The sequence below is a fragment of the Psammomys obesus genome, unplaced genomic scaffold, assembly GCF_907164565.1.
Source record: "Psammomys obesus unplaced genomic scaffold, mPsaObe1.curated_primary_1811, whole genome shotgun sequence".
Lineage (NCBI taxonomy): Eukaryota > Metazoa > Chordata > Mammalia > Rodentia > Muridae > Psammomys > Psammomys obesus.
Genome location: NW_026596069.1, coordinates 20,710,917 through 20,731,030, shown reverse-complemented (window position 1 = coordinate 20,731,030; position 20,114 = coordinate 20,710,917). Strand labels below are relative to the sequence as shown.

The 20,114-nt window shown below is 40.2% G+C and overlaps 1 protein-coding gene across 4 annotated transcripts in view; it reads right to left on the bottom strand.

Moving 5' to 3' along the window:
• Ss18 (SS18 subunit of BAF chromatin remodeling complex) overlaps nucleotides 1-20,114 on the bottom strand; it is a 59,846-nt gene that overhangs the window by 35,967 nt on the left and 3,765 nt on the right. For all 4 annotated transcript variants that reach the window (XM_055625562.1, XM_055625563.1, XM_055625566.1 and 1 more), the window contains one exon: nucleotides 10,835-10,919. In XM_055625562.1, the coding sequence (XP_055481537.1) occupies nucleotides 10,835-10,919 (85 nt within the window). The remainder of the gene's footprint in view (nucleotides 1-10,834; nucleotides 10,920-20,114) is intronic.

Sequence of the window (20,114 nt, the reverse complement as noted above, 5' to 3'; positions counted from 1 at the left end):
ACACAAATACTTCTGTGCACTTATAGAAATAGTAACAGGTTATGGGGCTAGGGAGACCATTCAGTCGGTAAAATGTGTGTCACACAAACGTGAAGACCTGACTCCGGATCTCCAACACCCATGTAAAACGTGGGAGTAGAAAGTGAGTAGCAGCAGACACAGCAAGACCCCTGGAACCTGCTGGCCCCATCAGCCTAAAACAGTGAGGACCAGTCATGTGAGATGCCCTGTCACATAAAAAGACCCACAGCAACTGAGGAAAATACCCAAAGCTAAGCTCTGGCCTCCACACAAAAGCCCATACACATGAACACACTCATACAAACATACAAACACACACAACACACGTGCATACAACTGAAAAGTTATTCATTTTCCAACACCTAGGTTCTTTTCTTCATCCTTTATATAGCAAAGAGATTCCATTTCCTATAGAAAACAATGAAACATTACTTCCAACTAAAGTGGAAGGAACAATCTTTAAGTTCCACTGGAAGGTACATTAAATGCTTTTTATGCCTATGCCAGCAAACCCCCCCCACCACTTCTATTCACAGAAAGATACAGCCAACCTCTTTACAAATCTAGATTCAATTGCATAGGCATCTGATTTTTATGAAGTCCAGCAGACACCATGTTTCTGTTTCCCTAAATATACCTGAAAAAATGAGCAGCATGTTGGTAAAATGCTGCCTGTGATATTAACACATAAAAGCAGGTGCATGCAGACCAGTTTCCACAAACACAGGACAACTCCCTTGCAGAGCAGCCCCTAACCGAGCAGAGCTCGCAATCTCCTCTTTGAAATGTACTTTCAATACACACAGTATTTCTAAAAATAGTACATATTGTTCTATATAAAAAACGCATTGAAGCCATCTGGTTATAAACATTTAAGGCATATAAAATTCTTTGTTTTACATTTTTGAAGGAATCAAACCAATTTTTCCACAGTGTTTTCTTTTTTTATGCTCAAAAGACAAAACAAAACCCTTCACCAGAAGACCAGCTAAGTGCTGCCGCTTTAGTCTGCACTGGATCTAATACACACTCCTCCCAAGACCGTATGAGCAGTGAAGAATAGAAGAGTCGCTCTCACAACAGCCAGGCTGTAGAGAAGACACAGACAACACAAACAACCTGGAGAGCCCAGGACCAGCTAAATCAGCCTGAATGTAGCAGAGACCAGCCAACTGCCTAGAGGGGGAAAAAAAAAAATCCTGTCCAGTTGAGCTGCTTGGAAAGGGTTAGACTAACTGAGCTGGAAGGACACCTCTCAACCTGTGGAATGGCCTGGAGGTTGTGCAGGGTGCTCCAGAAGTGCCCAGTTTGTGAGCTGTCACCCATGGTGGGAAGAGCTTTGGTGATGCAACTGTCCTGAGTCATCTGAGCACCTGTAAGGAACCCCTCTCATATTCCCATAACTAACCCCAGAAGACACACTGGTCACCACCCCGGGCTTTGGTTGTATCTGTCCTTTGGTCTGTCGTGGGCTCCCTTTCTGGGGTGAACAGTTATGTGTGCTGCATCTTCCCAGGAAGTTTGTCCCATAACAGTCACAAGCAAGGTTTCTGCTTGTTTGTTTGTTTGTTTTCATACTGTGTTGAAAGGCCTGTGGAATACACAAATAGTCATGTCTAATGAAGCTAGATTCTTGTCTCACACTCAAGCAAAAAAATCCTTATTTGGAAACCATCTATTTCTAGGAAGAACTTGAAGACAAGAACACAGGAAACTAGGAAAATAAATTCCTGAAGAACTGTGTGCAATGAGAAGATGTTCAAAAACAGAAGTACATTCAGGTCACGAGGTGATCAGTAAGAAGGTAAGATAAAAACTAATGGGGGTAGAAGAGATAGCTGAGTGGTTAAGACTGACTGTTCTCACAGAGGGCCCAAGTTCAGTTCCCAAATGCATGTTAGGAATCTTACACAGACCTGTAACTCCAGGTCCTGGCAATCCGACACCCTCTTGTGGACTCCATGAGCATCTATCCTCATTCACATGTACAAATCAATACATACACATAATTTAAAAAGAAAGAAATCAGGAAGTCAAAGAACAAATACATCAGGAAAAAGAGTATTTTGTCTAAGAGATGCCATGACTTAATGTTCATACTTAAGACTCTGCTCCGTAACTTCAGATGAGAATGTAAGTCTTTCATTTAAACATGAAACTAAAATACAAGGTAGAGACGGGTAGAAAGGCAGGGCCAAAGTGCTTGCCATGCAAGCATGAGGTCCAGAACCCAAATGAGAGCTGGCTGCATAGTGTAGGCTTCAGTAATCCCAGCTGTCTCAAGGGAGATGGCCGAGAGGACCACAAGCCAAGGCTGTCCTGATAGCCAATATGCACCCTGACCTATAGCCACACGCCGTGCACAAATGCACACCCAGACACATCGCCTCCCCCGCACAGTGCTGGCCCTGCAGTCACTGCACAGCAGCAGAGGGGAGAGGCAGATCAACAGACGTGACACAGCAGCACACTGCTGCCGCAATCTTCAGAACGGTCTACAGTAAGAGCGTGTGTTCTTTCCGTCTACTTCCTGTACTTATGAAAATGGCTGTATGAAATTTTACTCAGGAAGGCCTTAAATGATGCTCTGCCAGAACACTCACTGGACTGAACTTTAAAAATCAATTTTGCTAACGTTTTTGAAAAAAAGAAAGCCATTAACCCAAGGATTTCCAGGATCTTAAATGTATCACCACCTAACAACTACAGGCCAGAAATGAAAGCACTGTCTAAAATGCTCTACACACTCTACATCAACTTATACTCGTCATAGACGAGGCTTTCAGTCTTTGTATGAAAGTCATTGACAATTACCTTGACTTAAAATAACTCAAACTTTAAGAAATATAATTGGTTAAAGTTGTACTATTTGAAACAGAGCAAAATGAATTAAATGAAAAGCAAAATAAATAACTGGCAGCAGCTGACAGTTTTTTTTAAGATCAAAATGTACTTCTTTGTACTTAGTAAGTAGCCTTCACCTTCATCACCATCATCACACCAACGTTTACTGATTACCTCCTAAATGCTAAACACTAGGGATTTACATTTAATCATCGTCATATTACTGCATAGTACTCTTTCTCAGGCTATGTAAATGATTCACAATTTACCTTGTTAAGAGTATGAATTATGTTTTTCTGAAGTTTCATATACCATTGAATGCTACATTCAGGAAGCACGGAAATATTAGGTTTGATTGTCAACCCTTACTGGCCTCCAGAATCACCCCAGGCCTTTAACCACAGTAACAGGGTCTCATCCCCCAGGCAATTCAGTTACTAGTAGTGTTAAATAATTTTCTTTTATGGATGATTCTGAGATGGAACCATGATTGAAAATACTCTAGTCTACTATGTGATATCCAAAAGGTTTTCCAACATTAAAACTCTTGATTTTATGGACTTGATGAACTAGTGCAACAGAAGGACCATTTTTACCATGAAAAATTAATAAATGAAAACTTGAAACTTTTATGAATTATGTTGGCCTCTCATAATTTTTAAAACCATTTAATTGTACACCGTGTATATGTGTGTGTGTGTGTGTGTGTGAGTGAGAGTGAGTGAGAGAGAGAGAGAGAGCGCTTCAAGTAGCCCAGGCTAGCCTTGCACTCCTGCTTTTCTGGTCTCCATCTCCCAAGTGCTGGGATTACAGGTGTACACAACCATACTAGCCTACAAGGTGCTATTGCTCTATTATTACAGTGTTCTCAAATTCATCCTCCCTCCTATTATTTATGTTTGTTTGTATGTTTTCTGAGGTCTCTCTATGTGGTTCTGGCTGTCCTGGAGCTCACAATGTAGACTAGGCTGTCCTTGAACTCCCAGAAATCCAGTTCCCTGCCACCACAACAGGAGTCTGGATAATTTCTAATTACTCAAGCTTCCTGTTCTTTACCAGCTTAACCCTCTGTTAAGTCTATCAATGATACACTCATTTCTACTCTTCCTAAAATTCCACCTCCTTTGTGAGCTCAGCACCTTCATGGCCATAAGATGGGCAGATCATTTTATTTTTTATCTTAGGCAAAATTTTATTTTGTAATAATGAAATATACCGAACAGCAATGTAGATATGAAATTTTTGAGTAAAACAGATGATGGGATGGTGAACCCAGGTATATGAATCTGAAATATCTCTTTCCTACTTTTAATCATGTAATAGCAAATTAATACATCAGATGTATTGTTAGTTATAATAATTAGATGTGATAATATACAGGTTAAATTTTCTGTACTAATGGAACTATAAGGGAAATGTAAACTTTAAGAAAAGCATTTATAATTTATCATCAGATAAGATTCTAGGTTAGAGATTTACAGCAGCAAAGTTAATTTCTGTGCTCAAATTTACCATATTAGCTTCTTACAAAGGATTACATTTTTCTTCTTATTCCTTCATTTTATGTGGATGAGTGTTTTACCTGAATGTATGTATATGTTGCCCATTCCTCCTAAATTGAAACACACCATCGTGTAGGGAAGGTCTTTAATAAGCAGGAAGGTAAGAGCTCAAAATAGCTTCAAAAACTGACCAGATTCAGAAGGCCCCTCCCTGCCAGAGTAAGGAATGAAGGCTGACAGTCAAACCAAGATAGAAAGACAACTTTAAGGCAGGTCAAGTTGCAAAGAAGTCTCATACCAGATGGGCTGCCTGGAAACAGCAGAAACCAGCCTAGCTGGCTGGAAGAGGTTTAGGCCAACTGAGTCACGTGGAAAACAACACTCTCCAACCTCTGTGAGCTTCCCACAGACTGCGCAGTGCTCCAGGTTCTCTGCTTTGTGAGCTGTCACCATGCTGGGGTGGGCTTTGGTGATGCAACTGTCTTTGAGTCACTTCAGCTCCTGTAAGTAGCCCTGGTTCACCAAGCTTGACTTTGGTGGCATTCACACTTTGCTCCATCATAGGCTTCCTCTCTGGAGTGAGTATGCGTGTGTTGCACCTCCCCTGCAAGATTTCTGTCACACAACAGCATACCATATGTGTGCCTTGTACCTAAGGTCAGAAGAGTGTCCAGTTCCCTGGACCCAGAGTAACAGGTGGCCACAAGCCATCTAAACTGCACAATGAGTTTGAGGCCAGCCTAGACTACACAAGAACCTATAATAACATCATGATAACGATGATGACAATGTAATGGGGTTCTGGGTCCAAAGAGCTTTAAAAAATCCTTCAACACAGAAAAATCAATGGAAAAATTGATTCTTTACAAACAGTTTAAAAAAGAGGTCACCTATGTCTGACAAGAATGATAGAAAAGTCACAAGAGAATATACAAATAAACTATACTAAAAAAAAAAAAAAAAAATCAAGATTCCAGCTGGGCAATGATAGCATACTCTTGTAATCTCAGCACTTAGGAGGCAGAGAATCTCTGAGTTCGAGGCCAGCTTGGTCTAAAGAGCAAATTTCAGGACAGCCAGGGTTACACAGAAATACAAACAAACAAGTAAATAAATAATCCTGTTCTTATTTAGAAAGATTATTTCATCAACTTTATAGAAATAAATTTTAAATGCTAATAAAATACTAAAAGCCACATCATATTGAAATAAACAATGTATAAAATATGAAAAAAATAAATTCCCTATCTCCTTGAAAGAATTAAACCACTTTCATGCAAAGAAAAGTAGATGCAGATACTCTTCTACAGAAGCATGCCAATCATTTATACTCTTCTACAGAAGCATGCCAATCATTTAAAGTCACATTCAGCACACTGTTTCAGGTAAGACAAAGCAAGCCAATTCCATCCCATCTTATGAAGCATGCAACAATCAATAAGACACACACAACAGCACTTTAAGAAAGGAAAATCAGAAATCAGTTACACAGATGCAAACACCCTGAAAATCAGAATACAGGTATAAGCAGTTATTAAAAAGAATAGTAACCAACCTGGGCATGCTTGCTTGCTCACTCTCTCTCTCTCTCTCACACACACAAACGCGTGTGAGCATGTGTACACACACATACACCTGTAATCCCAGCACCATGGAAGCAAAGGCAGGATTCTTTGCTTCAGGTGTCAAGTATCGAGGCCAGCCTGGGCTACACAGCAAGTTCAAGGTGAGCCTCAGCTACAATGAGATGTCCCATCTTAAAAAAAAATTAAAAGGCCATGACCAAGTGAGTCACATACAAGATAGTCAACTATTAACCAAGATTCATTGGTGAGTTTGTCAGTGTAATTCATTACACTGACAGGTTAGAGAAGAAAGATAACCTCTGTAGGTGCAATGCATTCGAGATACATGTTTAATTATCACACCAGAAAACAAAGCATACTTACTCATTTTGATAAGTTATCTATAGAATACTACAGCAAACATACTCAACAGTCAAGCAAAAGTCTCCCTCTGAAATCAGGAATTAGACAGGGGTATCCTGTGTTATCACTTCTAAAATCAGACGGGTCAGGCCTGGCAGGGAACAAACAGAATTTCTATTCACAAAGGACAGGACTGTGAATACAGAAAGCAAAATGCCAGCAGTGAGAGGCACTGCCCAAGAGGCTAAGGTTCAAGCTCTGCCGCACTTCCATGCAGATGGGAAGTACACTCACAGCAAAACTTAAAACCAAAGACAGGCAAGACGGACAGTGCAGCTCCAGTCAGGTGGAAAGAACAGCGTTGTCCTCTGACCTCCACATGTGTGCCGAGGTGCACACGCATGTACACACACACCTGAGTGAAGTGCCTAGCACTACATCCAATAAGAGCAGAGCACCGCTTCAGGACAGAAGCCAGGAACATAATGCAAAGGTATTACAGGGATGAAAAAGAAATGCATGTATAGCCTCTTGATGTGGAAGAGTCAATACTGTGAGATATCAGCTCTTCCCAAGGTGACTAAAGTCCAGGTCATAATGAAAATCCCAAAGGAGTAGGCAAGGACAGTAACCAGACATGTGGATGCTTAAGTTACACGAAGCCTTGAAGGACTAGTGGTAGCCAGGGTACTCTTGAGGAGGGGAAGAAGGAAGAACTACATTATCAGGTATCAAAAGATGGTGGAATTTATTTAGAAAGAACAATTGAACAGAGGTCAGACACAGAGCCACACATTTTCCAATAATTGATAAACTAGATGAAAAAGGTAATTTCCAACAATGCAGAGAGGGTCATACTGAACAGAAGCAAGCCAATTCTTCTCATGATCACAAAAATCAACTCAAGGGTAATGAAGTGTACAGCAATAGCCATACAAACTATTTTATGTTCAAAACTAAATGTATTAAATACCCCAGCAAGAAGTAGCTTAAGGTCAAGAATCGGATTGTCAGGGTCCTCTTACTTCTTACACAATACACTGTAAGGCAATCCGCTAGTCCCTGAAGTCCTCGCTAGAGCAGTGAGACAACTGAAGAGATCAAGGGTACAGACTGGAAAGGAAGAGGTCAAAGCGTCACTGTTTGCAGATGATGTGATAGTGTACATGAGCAACCCCAAAAACTCTACCAGGGAACTCCTACAGCTGATAAACACCTTCAGCAAAGTGGCTGGATACAAAATTAACTCCAAAAATCAGTAGCCCTCTTGTATACAAAAGACAAAAGGGCTGAGAAAGAAATTAGGAAACAACACCCTTCACAATAGCCACAAATGACATAAAGTACCTTGGTGTAACCCTAACCAAGCAAGTCAAAGACTTGTATGAAAAAAATTTCCAGTCTTTGAAGAAAGAATTAGAAGATATCAGAAGATGGAAAGATCTCCCATATTCATAGTAAATATGGCCATGTTATCAAAAGCAATCTACAGATTCAATGCAATTCCCATCAAATTACCAACACAATTTTTTTACAGACCTGGAAAGAAAAATTCTCACCTTCATGTGGAATAACAAGAAACCCAGAACTACTAAAACAATCCTCTACAATAAAAGATCTTCCGGAGGTATCTCTATCCCACATCTCAAGATGTACTATAAAGCAACAGTAGTAAAAACTGCATGCTACTGGCATAGAAACTGACTGGTGGATGAATGGAATCAAACAGAAGACCCTGAAATAAACCCACGCACTTATGGACACCTGATTTTTTAACAAAGAAGCCAAAACTATACAATGGAAAAAAGACAGCATCTTCAACAAATGGTGCTGGTCCAACTGAATGTCTACATGTAGAAGATCCATACTTATCACCCTGCACAAAACTAAAGTCCAAGTGGATCAAAGACCTCAATATAAAACCAGACACACTAAACCGCTTAGAAGAAAAAGTGGGGACGAGCCTTGAACTCACTGGCACAGGAGACAACTTCCTGAACAGAACACCAACAGCACAGGCTCTAAGATCAACAATCAATAAATGGGACCTCATGAAACTGCAAAGCTTCTGTAAAGCAAAGAACACTGTTGTCAGAACAAAATGCCTATAGATTGGGAAAGGCTTTTCACCAACGATATATCTGAATGAGGGCTAATATTAAGAATATATTAAAAACTCAAGTTAAACAGCAACAAATCAAGTAATCCAATTAAAAAATGGGGTACAGAGCTAAATAGAGAATTCTCAGTAGAGGAATATCAAATGGCAGAGAAACATTTAAAGAAATGTTCAACGTCCTTAGTCATCAGGGAAATGCAAATCAAAATGACCCTGAGATTTCACCTTACACCCATTAGAATGGCTAAGATAAAAAACTCAAGTGACAACACATGCTGGAGAGGATGTGGAGAAAGGGAAACCCTCCTCCATTGCTGGTGGGAATGTAAACTTGCACAACTACTCTGGAAATCGATCTGGTGTTTTCTCAGACAATTAGGAATAGTGCTACCTCAAGTTCCAGCTATACCACTCTCAGGCATATATCCAAAAGAGGCTCAAGTGTACAACAAGGACATTTGCTCAACCATGTTTGTAGCAGCTTTATTCATAATAGCAAGAACCTGGAAACAACCCAGATGTCCCTCAACAGAGGAATGGATACAGAAATTGTGGTACATCTACACAATGGAATACTATTCAGCAATTAAAAACAAGGAAATCATGAAATTTTCAGGCAAGTAGTGGGAAATAGAAAAAAAATCATCCTGAGTGAGGTATCCCAGAAATAGACACACAGGGTATATACTCACTCATAAGTGGATATTATACATATAATGTAGGATAAACATACTAAAATCTGTACATCTAAAAAAGCTAATGAAGAAGGAGGGTGCTGGGTAAGATGTTCAATCCTCATTCAGAAAGGCAAAGTGTATGGACATCAGAGGAGGGAGAAAACAGGAATCAGGGAAGAAGCCTACCACAACGGGCCTCTGAAAGACTCTATTTTGCAGGGTATCAAAGCAGATGCTGAGACTCATAGACAAACTTTGGGCAGAGTGCAAGGAATCTTCTGAAAGAAGGGGGAGATAGAAAGACCTGGAGAGGACAGGACCTCCACAAGGAGAGCAACAGAAACAAAAAATCTGGGCCCAGGGGTCTTTTCTGAGACCAATACTCCAACCAAGGACCATGCATGGATATAGCCTAGAACCCCTGCACAGATGTAGCCCATGGCAGCTCAGTGTCCAAGTGGGTTCCCTAGTAATAGGAACAGGGGCTGTCTCTGACATGAACTGATTGGCCTGCTCTTTCATCAGCTCCCCCTCTGGGGGGTGCAGCCTTATTGGGCCACAGAGGAAGACAATGCAGCCACTCCTGATGAGAACTGATAAACTAGGATCAGAAGGAAGGGGAGGAAGACCTCCTCTATCAGTGGACTGGGGAGGAGCATGGGTGGAGAAGAGGGAGGGAGGGTAGGATTAGGAGGAGAAGGAGGAGGGAGCTACAGGTAGGATACAAAGTGAATAAACTATTATTAATACAAATTTTAAGAAAAAAAAAAGAAAAAAGCAATCCATTGCAGACCTGTCAAAGAAGAGAGAAGATACGAACCAACAAAATCAGTTCCTAAGAGTGAGCAGAGCAGTACAAGCCTTTATGAAACCAAGACAGATGGATCACTCCAATCTTGCTTACACAGCAAAATTTAAGACAACCAGGGCTACACAGTAAGACTTTAAAATAATTTCCAGAAGTAGAAATACTGTTTAGATCTCAACATCTTAAAAGTATTTTTTCTAGTTCTGTCAATTAAAATGGCCCAGTAGCCATAAAAATCTTGTAATAAGAAGTGTTCCAAGCACCCAAACTAGTCTCTGAGTACTAATCCCCAAATAAATGAAAATGAAAACAACTGATTCCAAGTCTTGGGCATAAAAGATAACTCAAACCCAGGATCTTGAAAGCACGACTCTCCCTGACTTGACCTAACAGGAAAGCCACAGACCTAGAACAACCTCAAACCCAAGTCTGAGTCTTTACCCAAGAGTCAGTGTGTGCCACTGAGACAGAACCCAGAGCATGATCAAATCTGCACAGCATGTGGCTCAGTTTCCCCAACAAATAGATGGAGGTATAAAAGGATAAACTGACAAATACAGCAACCAGGGCAACACCAGAATTTCATCTGGACTTGAGGCAATCAAATAAAGGTTTGCTGAGTGCAGTGATTAAGAAGTGATCAAAACTTAAATGGTACAAAATACCCCATACAAGTTAGCAATTTACCTACTAATTAAAAATACACCACACAAGACAGTGGACAGGTGAATGGATGCACTTCTCCAGGGAATGTAGTGTTTTGGGTGAATTAATTCAAACTAGATGAGTGAAAACAGCAAGGCATTTAGAGAATATAGAATAGGCTCGTGTCCTAAGGTAACAGGATTTACAACACAAAAATCAAGATCACTGAAACAACACTGTTATATCACAGAGCTGCAGAGACATCCACTTCCCACTTTCCAGGTACTTACTGCTGGTAAGAGAGACTGCATGTTTTGATTAGAATCTGCTATTGTTGCAAGGTATACCAGGTTTGTATGCAACATCTGCTGATACCTATTAAAACAAAACAAATACCGACATTAAAAAAAAAAAATCTTTCTACCTGTTTCAATACAAACAGCATAATTATTTTTAGAAGTTAATGAAAGATGTGTTACCTGAACAACAGCACTTCAACTTACCCTATTTCCTCTGCAAAATGATTCCAAATGATACGTAACACATTTCCGGTAATGGAGAGCAGAGCAATCTCCCCATGTGCTAAACATGTTCTAGGTACTTTCTAACTGCACATGTCTCAGTCAATACATAAACCAGCATCATGAATGTACTGGCTGGTTTCGTGTCAACTTGACAAGCTAGAGTCATCAGAGTGGAAGGTGCCTCTGCTGAGGAAATGCCTCTATGAGATCCAGATATAAGCCATTCTCTCAATTAATGATCAATGGGGCAGGGCCTACACTATTGTGGGTGGTACCATCTCTGGGCGGGTGGTTCTGGGTTCTATAAGAAAGCAGACTGAGCTTAGAGACTGCCGAGTCACCCAAGATTCCACGGCTGGTCAAGGGGATGCTGACACCCAGCGTCAGACATACTTTAAGTTTTACGAGAACTAAAATAAAGGGGCGCAATGAAGTGTGCTTGTCACCCCACACTTCCGTATGCTTTTGTTGTGGTTGTTGTTTGGAGACAAGATCTCACTATATAACCCTACTGGCCTAGAATTCAGTATGTAGACCAGGCAGGCCTCAAAATCATAGAGATCCACCTGCCTCTGCTTCCCAAGTGCTCCACTGCCATTTGCATCTTACCGAAAGCTTCAAACCAAGGTACAGTCCATACACACTTCCTTTTGCAGTTGTCACAGTTGATTTTAGCAAAGGTTCCAACCCTCGTCTACAAGAACATGTTTACCAACATAATGGGCAAGGTACTATTCAATCACCGTAAAAATGCTATAGCAGACATGAACAAAATGACGGAACACTAAAATCAGGAACAATTTACTTTAAAACTATAACTCAAATTCTTAATATCTGGACCTTATGGTTAAATATAACTAGAAAAATGGCTTTCGGTAATATTGCTTAATAATTAAAGTCACTTTATAACTTTAAAATTAAATCATATAAAAACAGAAACACACTGATCTAATTACTGTTTGATTTTAGGACATGAATAGAGCAAGCCCCATAAATACAAATTTAAAACCTCCACCAAAATGTCCAACTGTTTTAAGATTTCATTTTCCCCAGGCCCAGCATGGTGGCACAGGCCTGTGAGCCCAGCACTTGAGAGGCTGGTGCGGAAACACAGGCTACCCTGGGAATACAGCAAGACCAAGTCTCAAAAGCTGAAACTTATTATAGAAACTAGCTATAAATTTAAAATGAACATGTCAAAAGAATTTTATTCAAATAAATGAAGTATTCTAATTCAGATCCAAATTGAAATAATTCTCTGACTTTGCTGTAAACAACCAACCGCAGTTACCTAACGAGGGACAGGCCTGGTTCTTTACTGATCACAGCTCCCTTATTAAAAAGCCTATACTTTTAGTCCTGTTCCTCACATACACCTAATCTGAAAGGGGCCATTTTTATAAGGTCCTTGGGTAAATAAGAACCAAGAGTAATTTTATGATTAATTATGTTTTTGAAATTTTTCAAACTGACAGCAAACAGTTTGAACTGTTTCATTATCGCGTATAATGGAACCTAACACTATCTTGTTCTTACACAAAAATAACCAAACCGTTTTTTTTTTTGGGGGGGGGGGGGGAATATGGGGTAAACAGGTTTTCTCTGTCTATCCCTGGCTGTCCTGGACTCATTTTACAGTCTGTAGATCAGGATGGCCTCAAACTTAAGAGATCTGACTTCATTCTGGTCTCTGCTTCGTGAGTGCCGGGATTAAAGGTGTGTATCACCATGCCCAGAACCTCAAATAGCCATTTTTAAACTTTTATCTATGGAGCAGTATGAAGGCCACAACTCTTCTGCCTCCACCATGTGGGTCCTGGGCAAGCACCTTTATGTGTACACCAGCTGGCAGGCCCAAGCAGCCCTTTTAATTAGGACACAACCTGACCTCAAAGGCTACATTCTAAAGTCCTCCTTTCCTTCTCTGAGCTTTCTGAAGAGCACTGGCTACACCATGGCAAATAAAAATGCCCAAACGGACGACTGTGCCCACACCTAATCCTAACAAAACTTATTTCTTAGGGTGATTAGCCTTAACAAGCCAACCTTAGAAAGCTACTAAATGCCCTGTGCTTGATTTCATTGTCTCATAGGAGTTAAAGACGGCCTCTAAAGCCTCTTGCAGGCTTAAGTGTCTATACTCAAAATGTAACTCGGCTAAATTTTCAAGATATTTACCCAACTGTTCTGAACATCAAATCTAACTCTTAATTTTGAAATGATTTTAAATTTTCAGAAAAGTTTCAGGAATGTATGGGGGAAACTTTTTACATCTTCCTCCCAAATTTCTGAACAGCATTTTATACTTTTGCCCTATCATTCTGTCTCATGTCTATGCACACATGCATTTTGTCAAAACCATTTAACAGTCCCTTGTAAACATGATACCCAAACCAACCACCCAGACAAGGGCACCAACAACGATTATGGTACCCCATCTAATCCAGGGACCCCATCCGAGGCACCCTACTGCCTGTAAATTCTTTCCCTAACTTAAGAAGGTGGACAAAAGCAAGTTTATTTGTGGGTTCTATTTTTTGTTGTTTTGTTTTTGAGACAGGGTCTCAATTTAAAGTTCAGGCTGGCCCCAGAACTAACGTCATAGACCAGACTGGCCATTAACTCAGCAATTTTACCTTTCTTTATTTTGGAATTAGTAATCCACTTGCCTCAATCTCCAGAGTGCTAAGACTACAGGCAGATTTCAATAAAGCAGGCTAGCAAGTGCTCTTTGGCATAAAACAGCAGTAAGAAAAACAATATTCACCAAAAAACTAAGACAAAACAAGTCCGAAAAATTATTAACAAAAACCTGGTTACTTATTTTTTTTTCTCATTCTCATCTGAGTTTGTATATAAGTAACCTAAAATAATTTTTTTTAAAAAAAAATCATCAACAACAAAAACACACAGGAGAATCCAAATTCAGCTCAGACTGTGAAAATGAAAGAAAAAAAAAACAACAAACCTTTTCCTGAGAAATTTTGTGTTCTAGTCTATAAATACCATCCACTTGTCACTGAAGTCCTTATGAGTGTGTGCTCTTGTACACTTCAGTCAGCGATGAAGCAGGCATCCCCACTGCTCCCACTATGCCCTGCTAAGCAACACCACTGCCATAGCTCTGTGCAGTGTGCTCTGTGATGTTTACACAATGGCCAACAGTGCCTTTTATGGTGCCCCTATCTTTAAACACAACTGTACCTTCTTTACAATACTATGCTAACAGAAATACATAAACAGGAGATTACCAATCATATTCAGCATCTTATTTGTGATGAGGGTAATGGCTAGAAGCCAGCTGCACTTACAAGAGCCACTTAAATGCTATGTTGATGATTGTACGGTCCTAACAAGTTCTGACAGATACTTCCAAATGCCTACGATCACTATGAAGAGAGAGCTCAGCTCCCAAAGACTTCAGTAAAAGATAAGATGTGTTCTTGTTTAAGGCAAAATAACCAGTCCTAATTTTATTAATTAAAATTAATCTGAAAAGTGTACTTTTAATTTAAAAATAAATTTAAAAAAGCACATTTACTCGATGTCAAACTACAGTTTACAGAATAAAAAATTATTTTGGTAAGCAACAGTTTAAACTAAAATTCCATTAAATGAAGACAAATAATAATTTTTTGGCATTAAAATTTATAAAACACTCAGAAATAGTTGAATCATCCTACAATACCAACAAGAGGGCAGCTGATGAAAGCAAAATCTGTATTGACTTAATAAACATTCAAACCACATAGAAGGAAGCAGTAAGTCTCGAATATGTGTTAGCAAACGTGGAGAACGGGAACCTCTATGCACATACTTCAGAGCACTGATTTAGAGAATAACACAACTTAGTTTGTCTTCTGATGACGACAGGCAGAGCCACACAGAGCGAAGAATCACTATTAGGAATCTGTGTGGTAAGGATATGTTCACTGTCTTGTTTCAATGTGTTAGTTTACTAATTTTTTACAATGCATATACTGTCACCGGTTTGAAAACAGTAAGGTTTTGTCTGGTCTCATTATATGGTCTCATTATATGGTCTTGTCTGGCCTTGAACTCATAGCAACCCTCCTGTCTCAGCCTTCTATGTGATAGGATTACAGATGCGAACCATCCAGCTAAAACAGGCTCCTTTTACTTGGGGGGCGGGGGTTTTTCTTTCCAAGCTGTTTTCTTTCCCAATGGGATGGAGAGCCACTGCACTAATTAGGGTTGCCTGCAAGAGCAGTCTGGGGTTATTTACTTGAGTAGAGCAACCTCAAACCACTGAAGAGCAGGACTCCCTTCTCCCAGCACCACTAACTGCCGATAGCTCCTTGAGACCTCAGAGAATCCCTTCACCCACAAAGGAAGGAAGTTATTTTTAATCATTGAAGTTGTATTCAAGGGAAACATTTAATCGAAGTTGGACTATCAATTCCCAGACAGCTGTTTCTCTGAATTTTCCTTTTACTTCAACCATGAGGAACAGGAGCATGGCCAGTGTTGAGAGCGAGGGATTTTTTTTCTTTATTCACAGACTGAATCAACAACTTGAGAAGGAACAGTTACAACAAAATTATCCCATCAAAACAACTCAGACCTCTAATCAAGCTTCTCCAAGGCTGAACCTGAGGATGGAAGAAGGGTTAGATAGAGGGAAGAGAGCATAGTGGAAGAGAATAAAGTCAACGTATATTGTACATAGGTATGAAATTGTGAACGAATACATCAACTTGAAAAACATAAAATTCCAACAATCAAGAACTGAGGGCAGTCCTAAGTGACATAGAAAAGCCTCCTTGATTAAAGGTGGAAGGAAATTAGAAAACTCAGTAAAAAGGGCAAAATTTAAGCTTCTACCTTAGATCAATCTAAGCCGCAGCTACACCAAATACAGGTGAGGAATTTCTATGCTGTCTACACCGATGTGTAGAGGAAGAGAGGAATGATGCAACACACACAGATAACGAAGATGTGACTATAAACAAAACAGTACCAACCACAGCTGGGAGCACCTGGCTATCAGTAACACTAGGTCATACACAAACAAACCTGTCCCACGCCATAAAATCCTTTGGCTCTCCCAGGTTCTTAGGTGAAAAAAATGACTCCAGGAGTGCCTTCAGGCGTGGCTTCAGGAAGTGACCTCACCACTGATGATTATCCATGGCCAACCACGGAAAGAGAGCCACTACTTTTTACAAAATAAAATTTCACATACATACTGTAATGAAAGTTTTGGTTTCTTTAAGAGCTCAGTTATGTTACATAAACATATTTTTTTTTATAATCCCAAGTGTGGGGTTTTAGTTTGTCCTCAAGTTTGTCCACAGCTCATAATTGCCTCCTGCAGGGGCATAGTCTTTGCCAGCAGGAGTTAAATTCTGAGGACTCTGAATGAAGGGTATAAATATGAGAGCCAAGAGAAAGAATGAATAGCAGCTTAGAGGAGCCCAATGGAGAAAGAAGGTGGCTGGTCACCTGGACTGCTGGTTATCTAACTACAAGACTGGTATTGCCCCGAAAGAACCGGGTGAACATAATCAGTAGGAACTAAGTCTAAAAGGGTCTATGCCCCTCTCCTCACTAACCTTCTTTCTCTCCTATCTAGGGCTGGGAGTTGGTGGAAGGGGTTTAAAAAAAAAAAAACAAATAAAATAAGAGTTTAAAAAACTATCGCCACCTGTAATCCCAGCACTCTAGGAGATAGAGACTGGCGGATCTTTGTGAGTTCGAGGCCAGCCTAGTCTACAAAGTAAGTCCAGGACAGCCAAAGCTACACAGAGAAACCCCGTCTCTGTGGCAAACAAACAAAAAAACCTAGGGCCTACAACATACAGACAAAATTTATTGAAGAAACAAAATATATAAATGGAAATGGCCACATAAAGGTAAAAGGTGTTTTAATAAACAAGATAATCTAAAAACAATGTTTTTAGTTTCTAAATTTCAGCCTATATCTTTAAATAAACAAAAACAAGCACTAATCTGGTCTTAGGAGAAATGGATGAATCTGGATTTGTACAAGAAGAAATACAAAGCTGTGCATGATGGCACATGCCTTTAATCCCAGCACTCAGGGAGGCAGAGGCAGGTAGCTCTCTGCCTGGTCTACAGAGAAACCCTGTCTCAAAAAGAAAATAAAAGAAATACAAAGTAAAACTAAAACAAATACAAAGTAAAACTAAAACATTTCATGGTACAAAAAAACTAAAAAAGCTCAAACAATTAATAGAGAAACTGGTGCAGTGGCATGTGCCTGTAATCCCAGAACTCGGAAAGGAAAAGGCAGGTGGATCTCTGTGAGGCTGAGGCCACCCTGGTCTAGAGTGATTCTCAGACAATCAAGGCCACAGAGAAACCCTGTCTCAATAATTAACAAAAACCAAAACAAAAAAGTTAATCGATGTCAAGAAGCCAGACAGAAGGGCTCCCAATAGCCAGATCTAGAACTACCCAAGACAGAAAACAAAGTAGTAGAGTAACAGGTAAGGTAAGAGAATACTGTAGGAATGTATAAGTCTACTTAACCAGAAAGCGTGAAATAAGGAATGGAGGGAAACGGTGAGAGATGACTTCCTCATAGTACAATTCCAGGTAAGTTCAGGAGTGATGGACCTGGTTACCATTTGACAACCCTAATACTAGTAACCATCATGGGGAAAATCACTAGTGGATACGAAAATTAGTATGTTGAAGTATACTGAGAAAAGGGGCCTGTGTGTCTCAGGGTGTCTGCCTAGTGATAGGCGTATGAGTTACAAAGAGAAAACAGTAACTCTGGTGGAGAGAACAGCAGGCATCAGCTTAAGTAAGCGATCAAAGCTATCACCAATACTGGAACAAGCTGTGCGGTTCAGCTAGGGAGGAGGCAGTCACACTAAACCATGGGGCACCGTGGGAACTTCATTATGCAGAAACATGGACTGGGTCCTAAAGGCGGAACACCGCACAGATAAGCGGATTCTGCACCGTCAACACCACAGCACATTGTCTAAGAAGCAGTTGCAGTTAAAGATGTACACACTAAGTGCAGAATATGACCCACTTCGGGATCTGAAAAACACGCTAAAGGGACAACTGGTGAAACCTGACAGCTCCTGACTTGACAGTACTGTACTGTACTGTACTCGTCACTTCAATAATTTATACTTGAGCAATTAAGAATACGCGCCCGACTTTAGGAAAAACCTGGGTTACTAAGAGAATCGAATCTGCAACCATTCTAAAATGTCTCGCAAAGAGCAATTGGCTAATCTGTTAACATCTGAAGAACTTGAGTAAAGGACATACAGTCATTTCTTTTACTATCATTGAGCTTTTTTTCATCAAGTAGGAAATGCTTTGAAAAAGAGTATTTGTTAAAAACTTTAGTTTTACCAATTAGATATATAGAATTTTGTAAAAGATGGCCAATATCTACCCTAGGAATGGTGGATGAACACCAGGACAGGGATGAAATAAAGCTAGGAAATTTTTGGCAGGGTAGTTTGGCAATTTAGCATGGTTTCTGACCCAGTAATCCATTTAAGTATTGCAGCCTAGGACTGGCAGTTACTTGGGGTAGATGGCACTTGCCAACAGGAACAAGGTCCTGAACTTTATCCTTGCCCAACAGGAGAGGAAGAGAAAAAACTTACTGATATAAACACTAAAACATCATAGTCTATATATGTATTGACATAAATATATAAAGAGAAAGAATACTGAACCTATGCTTTTTATTTTAAAAATAATTTTAAACAAAGGGAAAAGAGAGACCTGAAATTCAGAGGCAGAGTAGAGGGCAAGAGGCCAACAAGACAGAAAAGCGAATCAAGCAGTTGCCGAGACTATCTCCCAGGAGCAGGCCAAGGAGACTAGGAAAGGCCAGGCTCCACACTATGCTGGAGAGAAACAGTCTAAAGCTATTTTCTCATGTACGCGCCTGTCACTGGACACAGCTGAAATGCCGCACTTGCTTCTAACCCAGAACACTACACACAACTCAGGATGGAAAGGGAGTGTGAACTCTCAGTGCTTTCATACTGGTTATACATGACAGCGTCTTGTAAAAAGTAAACTAAGTAAAGGACATGCATGTCTTCTTCCCAGCATCTACCAGAAAATGTGGCTTGTCTTTACTGATGTCTGTGGCACACTGCTCGGCATGCTGGACAAAACAGAGGCTTCTACCACGTCCCTTGCATCTTTTGATCTGTTTTGTGGATTTTGTATTTTTCACAGACAGGGTCTTGAGGTGTGGCTCAGGCTGGCCTTGAATTTATAATTCTCCTGCCTTAGCATTAAAGACGCTGGGCTTCCTGACCATGCCAGCTTCACATCTGATTCTATTAGGGTGTATCAGTTCAGAGAGATCACTTTAAAATAAAAGTCTGGTCCTTGTAAATGACAAACAGTTCTCTCGACATAAGATTTGCTCCCTCATCTGTACTAGAAGTTTGTTTCTTTAAAAACTCAGTTATGTCATATAAACATGTTTTTTGTGTTTGTTTTTTTTTTTTTTAAATCCCAAGTGTGGGCTATGGAGTTGCTTTTAGTTTGTCCACAGCTGACAACTGCCTCATGCAGCTTGTAGAGGGGCGTGGTCTTTGCCAGCTGGAATGAGTGAAATTCTCAGGACTCTGGGAGAGGGTAAATATAAGCACCCAGCGAGAGAAAGACAGACAAACAAAACCCCGAGGGTTTCGAGGAAACGGATGGAGAAAGAAGACTGTGTGTTTGTCCCACTGCCGCCTTTTGCCTTCTGCTGTTGCTGGACAGCTGGATATCCCACTGCCGAGATTGGCATTTTCCCAAAGAACCCAACAGCCACCCTAACCAGCCAGAAGACTATAGGGGTCTCCGTCCCTGTTCCCCTGACCTTCTTTCTCTCCTGTCTAGGGTTGGGGAGTTCAAAGGGAGATGAAGGCTCAAGAACCCCAAATAAAGTAGAGTTTAAAAACTAGCACCTACACTCATCAGTATCTTCAGAAGCAATTACATACATGAAGATTTTACTTTTTCTTTCTTTCTTTCTTTCTTTCTTTCTTTCTTTCTTTCTTTCTTTCTTTCTTTCTTT